This window comes from Passer domesticus, chromosome 3 (genome assembly GCF_036417665.1).
Source record: "Passer domesticus isolate bPasDom1 chromosome 3, bPasDom1.hap1, whole genome shotgun sequence".
Taxonomy (NCBI): domain Eukaryota; kingdom Metazoa; phylum Chordata; class Aves; order Passeriformes; family Passeridae; genus Passer; species Passer domesticus.
In genome coordinates this window covers 45,708,874-45,718,918 of record NC_087476.1, presented here as the reverse complement: position 1 = coordinate 45,718,918, position 10,045 = coordinate 45,708,874, and the positions used below count along the sequence as shown (strand labels likewise).

Here is a 10,045-nt window from a genome sequence, read left to right as displayed (position 1 = left end):
GCCTGCTGGCAGAAAGCACCCCAATGTATGACAGCACAGAACCTTGTCAGAAAGCTCTGTACCCAGATGATGTATTCAGCAGCCCTACAGGCCCCTCCACAGCTAACACAGCGACTTAAAATTTCTGCACCTGTGTTGGTCTCTTGGCAATATAACACCTTCAGGAAAGAAAGTAAAATGGGAAGATTAAGGTAGGGATTTATTGGGCAGTTTCCTCTTTACTGCCAAAGTCCAGCTCGCACCTGGAGAACCAAGGGGGAATTGTCCTGATTGTAACTCTTCTCTTCCGTTTGTCCTTTGGCCATAAAATTTACTTTATAGCTCTAGCTTAGCACTCCTTGAATACAAGCACACATCAATGTTTGCCTTGGTTTCCCAACATTCACCTGTGTTGGCACTGAGGCAGATTTACACAAATAAAACTTCTATTTGCAGACAGTGCACTGATGATGATCTATAGAGACTCAAGCTGCCTTAGGGAGAAACAAAGGACACAGAAAATTTGATAGGCATATGGGGAACTCCACCCAGCAGTCTGGGGGAATCCCTGATTCTTAGAATCACTTGGGTTGGATACATCCTTTCTTCGAGTCCACCTGCAAACCTGACGCTGCCAAGCCCACGAAGAGAAGAGGTGGGATGGCCAAGGATCCTTCTCCAGGTGCTCTCAGCAGCGCGGCTGTAAAGATAAGGGTTAACTTGTGCCACGTTTCCCTTCTGCTGCTGCAACCATTGCATCCTGGACCTACACAACCTCCCGCGGAGCGGGCAGCTTCCTCCTGCGGTGGCACCAGCGCTGCCGCGAGCACAGCTGGGCAGCACTTTGCAAGTGCCGCACGCAGTCTGCTACGGCCCGCGTGCGGCTCGCTTTTACTACCATTTAAGTGCAATTTAAGCACAATTTCAGCACAACTCGCTGCTTAGTCACGGCAGAAATGGGGGAGCGGCGTGGGAAGGGGGCGGCAGCAGCGGGTGCGGGCCGCTGGGAGCCCCTCAGACGGCGGCACCACCGGCCCGGCTCAGCCCGGCCCGGTCCAGCGCGGCACCGGCCCCAGCCGCGCGCGGGAAACGCCGGCCCGCGCGCCCCGGCCCCGCCCCCCGCCTCGCCCCCCGCCTCGCCCCCGGCCAATGAGCGCACCCAGCGGGGAGGGGGGCGGGGCCGCTGTGGTGACGTCACGGCACGTGACGCGCGGGAAAAGCCACCTCCCGGGGGAGCGGCGGGGTCACGTGGGGGAGCAGCGCCCGCGCTGCCCCGCCGCGGACCGTTCCATTACCCGCCCGATGGGGGGGGCAGGCAGGCGGGCGGAACCACAGCGCGGGCGGAACCACAGCGCGGGCGGGGGGCGGGGCCAGCTCGGGGCGCTCCCGTGACGCGAGGCGGGGCGGCGGCGCGCGGCGGCAGCGGGAGCGGAGCGCGGCAGGGAAGCGAAGGGAAGGGAAGGAAGTGCCGAGCAGGAGCGGGAGCCGCAGCCCCCTCGTTCCACCGCATCGCCACCATGGGCCGGACGCTTACCACATTTACGTTCCCGCTCGCCGTCGTTTCCGTGGCGTGCTGCCTCGGCGGGCTGGCCGCGGTGGCAGCGGCGGCGGACGGTGAGTGACCCGCGCCCTCCCCCCTCCTCTCCCCGCGGAGCTGCTGACGGGGCAGCCCCGCCCCGCCCGCCGCTGTGGGCAGCGAGGCGCGCCCCGAGCCCCGCGCGCTGTCCGCCTGCGCTCTCCGGCCGCCGGAGCCTCGGAAGCGGCAGCGCCGCGGAGCCCGGGAACCCCCGGGCCCGCCCTGCGCTCCCCCGGCCGCCGCCCGCCGGGCTTTGGAGCCGCTCTCCTGCTTGTGCCGGTCTGGGACTCCTTATCCTGTGCTGTCCCCCCTTGGAGGAGGGAGCCGGTGCCGGGGAACCGTGCGGCTCAGAACCTCGGAACGGGTCTGGGAGCGGCGGTGCCTGGGCGCAGCCGCGTCCTCCTGGCCCTGCTGCCGCGTGTTCCTTATCCCGGTGTGAGCCCCGCTACTCGCCCGCGGGTTTGCCCCGCTGCCCGGGCCCTGGGGGCTGCTGGCCACAGTGTTGGACCGCGAAACGTGACACGAGCCGCAAAACGCGGGGACGGCAACAAAACCCGACAAAACAAAAAGTTTTGTCTGGAGGCGCTTCGCTGCTCCCTGGCCGCGCTCCGCAGCGGCGCTGGCTGCTCCAGCCCGCCGGGATCTCCTGCCCGCGGGGATCCCCGGTAGCCGGGGCCGCTCCGCCGGGGCTTGGCAGCCGCTGCGCCGGGACGGGAGAGGGCACTGTTGGGCCGGCAGGCCAGACCCATCCAGGGGTTCCTGGTCTCCTCCTGCAGCGTGAGGGGAGTATCCGAGTTTACCCTGTGCGAGAGCCAGTACGGCGGGTTTATCTTGGGAGCAAACGTCATCTTGGCTGGGCTGAAAAGCTGAGTTCGTGGTATTAGAGCCTTTTTTTTTTTTCTTCAGTGAAGAGCAGGCTTTTGCTGATAGGGAGAGTTGGGGAACTTGCTGGTATCTCATGTAAAAGACCCCACAGAGCCTTTCACAGCAGGAGGTGCCATTGGAATAACGTCTGAGACCCTGCCAGAGATTCTGAAGTTAACAGCTCGTTGAGAAAAACATCTCCTCATCCTTTACTCTTGCAAATCTGATCCTTCCCCATATTAGTTGGGGAAGACTGTTCTTGAAACTAAATTAGAAGTCCTAGTGTACCTGGTATGAGTTGGCTCTACCAGCTGTCTTCCTGTCTTAACAGATGTGCTGTGCTAAATTTTCCACATACTAGTGAGGAATCTACAAAAGTGAAGGTTACTCATTTGTCAGAGGCCTCTGTGTGTGCTGTGATCATTCCTCAGATGTATATCCATCATAATTGACTGATTTTTTTTCCCCTCTGGAATCTGTTATCGAGAAACAGTAATAAAGCTCTTGAAGTGCTGTGAGTGCTGCCTTCCTGAAGGGAATAGGGCAGCTCTTGCACACCTCACTGATGCAAACCCACAAAGGTCTTTTCATATCTCCTTGTGTGAAAGGAAAGAAATAGTGCCAGCCTTTCTGACCTGATCCTGCCAAGAGAAAAGCCCTGTGGATTCAGGCTTACTTCAGATTGTCAGAATACTGAAGTTAGTTAATGTACTTGTAGTTGTTATTTGAGAGGTAAATGAGCGTGCTGCCTGCCAAAGATTTGTGGATAGCAGCATTCCTTTCGTGGAGAAAAGTGAAAGGTCATCCCTAGGTGCCTGGAGTGGGTGGATATGATGTGAAATGTGCTGGAGAGCATGCAGCAGAAGGAGTTGTGGGTTGTATGTGGGTTTGCTGAGTATGATGGTTGTGTGAGTAAGTCTCAATTAAAACCTATGTGGTAAAACTGTAGATTATGAGAAGATCTTACTTGATCCAGTTAGTGGATGTGTCGTTGTGTTTTTAAGGTAACAGTGTTTGACCTGAGATTGGCATAAAAAAGCAGCTGGACTGGTTAGATTGCTGGCTTCTGCTGTGATCAAATACAAATACATTGACTTTTTTTCTGCTCTCCTTTTTATGCATGTGTACATGCATTTCTCCAGGTCTTGTCTTTATTTCCCATACCTTGATTGCTTTCTACTGCATTTATAGCTGGCTGCTTTACCTAAAGCTCAGGCTCAGTCACAGCAGTGCTCTATACCCAGTGCTCTCCTGTGTAAAGCACGCACAGTTTCTGTTTGGACAGTAGGGTTCTTCTCACTCTGGTTTGCTCTGAGGAATCTGGAGTTGCCAGTTGAACGCTGGCTCAATTGGGCTGCCTGTGACAAGATTTTTCACATATTTAACATATTTACTCATGCAACTTTTGATGTTAGTATGGTGGATTCAAAAGCTCTGTAATTTCAAACTCAAACTACAGTAGAACTCAGTGCCATATGAAATTCCTAAAGCTATGCCTGCTGATGTTGTTTTGTTGGGTTGTTTTTTAGTTCAATACTGTAATTAATCTCTCTAATGTAACTTTATTTTTTCATAGGTACCACAGTTTCTCCTCCTACCAGTGTTACTCCATCCAATGTCACTGTAGCACCTACTTCCAATGCCACTGTAACACCCACCAATGCCACCACAGCGTCTTCCAATGCCACCACAGCATCTTCCAACGCGACCACGGCGTCTTCCAACGCTACCACAGCCAGTTCTCCCACCACACCTCATACTCCTATAGGTAATACAGAGGCACTGAACTCACAATGGCAGGAAACTAGGAACTGGTGAATAACACAAAAGATGGGCTTCTTCCAAAGGTCACTGTAGTAGCTTGGCTACTAAAAATCTGATGTGCAGAATGCATAAAAGGTTCCAAGGTTTCGAAGAAGCGGATTTTAGAAAACTCTTAGTTGTGTTGGCAGGAAGCATTTTCTGTGTTGAAAATTGGCTCAGTGGCAGTTGAATTAGTAATTGTCACGAATTATGAATTCTTAGGATTTTGAGGTTTTCTGTTTGTTTTTTGGTTTCTTTTCAAAAATTTCTCTGCCATCTCTCTACATTTCTGCCATCTCTTTTATAAAAAGTCACCTAATCTTTAAAAACTTGCTGATCAAGGGTGCTGGGAGGTAACAAGTTGGTGCTTGATTAGGCTCAGAACAGCCTGATGTTCCAACATCCTACATCCACAGTAGGATGGTTAGCTTTGAGTAAACCCACAGATGTTGACACTTGTCCCAGGCACATAGTGGAATACTCATAAATTTTTAGTAATAGTAATCATTATGGGAGGGGGAGAGGTCAGGGACCCAGCTTACATGGCTTGATTATGAAAGTTTTTAGGAGACAGTTTCATTTTAGGTGGGTGATTTTATTCCAGTGATGGCATTCACACTTAGTGTTTTGAGGACAGGAGAAGAAAGCGTGTGTATCTCCTGCCTAGAGGTATTAGATTAGGTACTTTTAAAATACAATTAATACTAACTGAGTCTAATGAAAGTTTAATGAAAGTCCTTTGCCTTGATGCAGATTCTCAGTTGTCTTGAAGCAGATCTCTTGATTGTTGTTCAAATACCAGCATTTATAGGGGTGCTTGAAAAAAAAGTCATTTTGTCCGAACAAAGAATCACTGATCTGTGGAGAACCTTGAAGCATTTGGGTAACAGTAGTATGCAAGTTTGAAAATAATCCTTGTTGCAGAACCTTGGCTTAATGCCATGCAGTTCACCACCTAAATTGTGTGAGATACATACTGAGGGCAAAGGTTATCCTTGTTAAAGCAAAACAGGAAAAATCATTTGTATGGGAACGTCAGTGCTCGCAGACTTTGCCGCGGAGTTTATGGTGTGTATGTACTGTCTTCTCTCAAACAGCCAACGTCACCAATGCAACTACTCATGCTCCTCCACCTAAACCCACCGTGACTTCAGCCACCACGACAACCACGACTGCAGGTAACGCTACACCTGCAATAATCAAAGCTGGAATTACTCAGAAATCAGCTCTCAAAGGGTAATCTTGAAAGATTCACCAAGTGACACCATTAAAGTAGTATTGGTGTATCTGGTGTTGTCACTTCTAACTTTATGGCAAGATTAATTTTGTTAAGGTGATCTATGCAAGTAGCAAGGTTATATAGCCTGAGAAATAGAGCTAATTGGTGAGATCTAAAAAGTCAGAAACATGTTGGTCAAATGAGATTAGCTGGATGATTTTAATAGTGTGGTTGGAAGTCCCTTGTTAACTCCCCTGTCTTTGGGAGGTCATGCTTTGTTTTTGCAGCATAATAATGGGATGCTTGTTTTTGTTAAAGGAAATTGTTCTATGGTGATGGGAGTAAGCTGAAGTATTTTATTTCCAAGTCAGTCCTAAATGTGCCATGTCATGAAAAGGTCTCACAAAGCAAAGCTCTTTAAAACTACCCATCAACAGATGGCTGTTATTTCCAGCTCTGTATTTGTGACTTCAGCTGGTTTTTTAAGCCTAACTCTTGGGGTGAAGTACAGTAGATGGAAGATAACAATTTATGTTAAATTTAAGAAAAAAATAAAACTGGAACAAGGAGCAACGACTGGAAAATATGTCTTGAATGTGGGCATATCAATAATGTATTCTATGTAGAGGAGGAAGGCTTTGGTTTTTTGAAGTACCAATCAAGTCCAGCTGGGTATTGCTCAGTTTTGAGGTCCCAAGCAGTTTGTCTATAAATAGCTCTAGCCTTGAACAAACAGCATTTAATCAGAATTTTAGTAGCAGTAATCTAAATTCAGATGCTGGCATGGCTTCACTTTTGATTATTTTTTTTTTCTTATTGGCATTTTGATTTTTTGACCAATCCTAATACAAAGAATCCAGCACTAAAATCTGTAGAGCCATTGTGAGCATTGTGCACTTACGTTTCTAATTTGGTGTTTAACAGGTTCAAATACTACTGAGACTCCTGTACCTGTTCCACGCAAATCTACGTTTGATGCTGCGAGTTTCATAGGTGGAATTGTCCTTGTTCTGGGTCTGCAGGCTGTTATTTTCTTTCTGTACAAATTCTGCAGATCTAAAGACCGAAATTACCACACGCTTTAGGACCTGCCCCTTGGTAATGGACTAGTAGCCCAACACCTGTAGTTCACTGAACCAAAATATTTTCTGTTGCTCGTGGAAGACAGCAGTTCATAATATCCTTTAAATCTCTAAAAGAAGACTTCAAATGAATATTTTTGCAACATTATACTTGGCAAGAAGTGATATGAATCTCTTCAACAGGATTACTTGCAATACGCTGCATGGGTTCTAATGGCTGTTTTATTTTCCTTTAGTGGCTGCTGATGTGGGACTTTTCTTGATACGCCAAATGTAGAATGTTCAGAGATTCTTATTCAGTGACAACACTGTCCAGTAGACAATCTTAAAATTACTTATACTGAAGGCTAATATAAACAACATCTGATACAGTATCCCTTCAGTTTTATCAAGATGTGAATTATTGGTGACTGATTTCAGGGAGTGAAATACCATTTGTAGTAGCTTATGGCTCTTACAGTGTGTTGCTAGGAAGATGGGCAAAAATGTAGAATTAGATAATGTCTTAACAGAATAGCATATCTGGTTTTTTTTCCCACAAGAATAAAAGTTGTCTCATGAAATACTTCATTCCAAACAGAATTCCTATGCCATTTCCAATTAATGTTGAGGGTGGATGTAGGAATAATCCTTCTAATGGGGGAATAAATATTAGTGCCTTAAAAGACTAAATTTCAGTAGGCTGTAAGCATGTCCCAGCTATATCAAAGATAAATAAAACTTTTAAGTATTTACTTTACATAGGAATATAGAATACATGTGACTTGAGCATTCCAGTTTAAAGGTAAATTTCCCTAGAACAACTGTCCCTTAGTGATGTTGTTTTAGAGTGAGGAGTACGGTACAGCCATGTTCAGCCACAAACTGAAGCTTTGGCTTGCTTGCCTTTTGTTCTGGCCTGCAAAGACCAACCATAAAACTAGTGATATAATTGAGTTCACTCCCTGTATAAAAAGGCAGCAACTCATGTTTATACTTGAAATACTGATGTTTGGGAAATCCTGATGTTTTTGTTATTCAAACAGTTCTTAAAACTCATTGCAATTAATTTCAGGAGCTTGGGTTGTTGTTTTTTTGGGTTTTTTTCTTTATTACCCTCCTGTATGTCTGCTTGCTGAGGGAGCAGTTCAGTCGTTCAGAGGATCTGCTGATTTGATCCTAGTCAGGATTGCTGTAATCCTGGGACCGCAGGCTACACCTTTTTTCTGTCCCTTCTCCCCTTCCTGGCTTCAGGTTCGTGCCACCTGCAGTGAACTGGTTAAGGAAATCTATTCAGCCAAATAGTTCAGGGTTTTTTGGTTTTTTTTTGCCTTGGCTGGGTCAGCCACGTGATCTGAGTATCAAAGGTACGTCATCTCCAACGCAGACTGACTTGAGCACCTGTGAAAATAAACCCACAGGAAAAATGGAAGTAGAGATAAAATCAAGTGGTGGAGGTAGCACATAATGCATAGCTTCTGATGATATCCCCTGATCATCAGTTTTGGGATAATCTGTAGTACTGTCTTACTAGCTCTGACTTGACTGGAATTTGGCACCCAATACAAAAATAGCATTGATAGCAGATAATAGTCACGGCAGTGGGACTTGAATTATGAAGCAAATTAAGTGCATTTCAGTTGGAAACTTGAGGTGTACAGTGTTGCTTTCTTGTGTTCTTCTAGTTTGAATGGCATTGTTTCTATTGTGCTGCATAGAAAACTCAAATTGCTACAGAGTGCAGAGGTTACTCACCAGTACTGTATCTTGAGTTCATTAGCTTTTGGTTTTCTAAACAAAAACAAGACAATCAGCTCAGGTTTATGAAAACAGCAGTGAGCAGCCAGTTTTCAGCAACAGTATGTGTGTGAGTTAGATGGTATATCCTTGGCCTTATTGTGAAATCACTTAAATCTGTCCTTTCCCTATCTAAGAACTATTTTACTACATTTATTTGTTAAAAAAATCCATGAGCTTGTGTTCTGTGCTTTGAAGTGAACAAAATACTCTTTTGAAATATGATGGTTTGCCTTCAGCTCAGCAAAGCAAACTATACCTAGTATACAACTTTTAGCCTCAAAGGGCTCTTTTGGCAAACTTGCAGAAAAGTCCTACACTTCATAGCATGGAAAACATTGCCACAAAGAAGTTGCACTGTAAAATGTTGCTGAAATGCTTATTCATCAGCTTTGCTAATCCTGATTTAGGTTGCTGATAAAGTATGCTGGTAAAGCAAACTAAAAATAATGTTTAAAGTGCCTTAAAATCGCTTACTTGTTTGCCTCAAATTTTGTTTAAAGGGTAGAATGGATACCTTGCCTTAGTTACTAAATTTGTTGTGGTGCCAGCAATTGCTATTTTCCAAGACTTTAGGAAACCCAGGATCTCTGGCATGTAGAAATGCCTCTCTGAAAAACTCAAGTTTGTGCTGTATTTCTGGAAGGCCTGCACTACACACCTCTTGCTTATTAGCCTCGCCTGCAAGGTGTAATTCCACATTCAGAGTTGTGGCTTGAATTGTTTCCCTTTTAGCTGTTTGGGGGGAGGGGAGGCTGGGTTATACATCTTCACCATGTGCTTGGCTGCCTCACTGTCGAAAGTGATTACTCCTTTGTGAAATGCAGTATCAGCTGATGTGTGCTGTGTACTAGCAAAAAAACCTGAAGTAACAACTTGCAGTTTTTCTTGGCCTTGTGTTTTGAAGTGGAAGGTAGCTCATAGATCTGTAGTTGTACTTGCCCCTAAATCGGTTTTAGGCACTGAATCGTAGTGACTCTTCAAGTTATCTGGCTTTTTCTTGAAGCCAACTTGTGCAAATATCAAGCTGTTACCTTAAGAATGTTCTCTGCAAGTGTTGCTGTAAAAGTTTGTATCTTGTCTTCAGTGGAAGAAAACTGAAGCAGTTGTAATCGCAAAACCAAATTGATAAATAAAATCTGTTGAATGGAATTTTACCTGTGAACTTTCTTTAATGTGAGCAGTCCCCAAGAGGAATGTCTGCTTGGTGACTGGGACATGACCTGTTTCCCATGGGAATTGAGAAATACTGAGGGAAGGAGGAAGAATGCAAGGTTTGAAGAATTAGTTCCCCTCAAAACAGCATTAACTTTGTATTTAAGAGTACTGATTCAGATTTAGAATTATCTCAAAAAGAATTTTCATTCAGGTCATGTTTTTCCATGTTAACTTCTTGTTTTCTGCTTGGAACCAAACAGGAGCAATGTATGCACTAAGTGTTACACCTGTAACAACCTGTGAGGCTTAATACTCCTCTTTCTAAGCAAAGTTTGTAATACTGGATGTCAGGTGGAGGAGGGGCTGCTGTCTGTGTTTGCACAGAGGCTGTTAGAATTTTCATTAAAAAGCTCTTGCTCTGAGCCTTATTTCTTTTCTGATTGCATAGAAATATGGAGTGGTTGCTGTTGGCAGGCACTTTGAGGATCATCTGGTTTCAATTCTCCTGCCCTGGGCGGGAGCACCTTCCACTGGACCAGGTTGCTCCAAGGCCAGGTTGGATGAAGCTTTAACACATCCAGGGATGGG

At 46.0% G+C, this 10,045-nt stretch overlaps 1 protein-coding gene across 1 annotated transcript; it reads left to right on the top strand.

The window, feature by feature from the left end:
- Window positions 1–1,382: 1,382 nt before the first annotated feature.
- Window positions 1,383–9,451, top strand: CD164 (CD164 molecule). The gene is made up of 4 exons (XM_064412888.1): window positions 1,383–1,593; window positions 3,996–4,187; window positions 5,320–5,400; window positions 6,366–9,451. The coding sequence occupies exons 1-4, from the start codon at window positions 1,497–1,499 to the stop codon at window positions 6,524–6,526; spliced, it is 531 nt and encodes a 176-aa protein (XP_064268958.1). The 5' UTR covers window positions 1,383–1,496; the 3' UTR covers window positions 6,527–9,451.
- The last annotated feature ends 594 nt before the right edge of the window (window positions 9,452–10,045 follow it).

Bases quoted from the DNA above. Each gene is read 5' to 3' on its own strand.
- CD164 (XM_064412888.1), top strand. From the start codon at position 1,497: ATGGGCCGGACGCTTACCACATTTACGTTCCCGCTCGCCGTCGTTTCC. The intron at 1,594-3,995 runs GTGAGTGACCCG...ATTTTTTCATAG, and splicing joins GGTGGCAGCGGCGGCGGACG to GTACCACAGTTTCTCCTCCT. The intron at 4,188-5,319 runs GTAATACAGAGG...TCTCTCAAACAG, and splicing joins CACACCTCATACTCCTATAG to CCAACGTCACCAATGCAACT.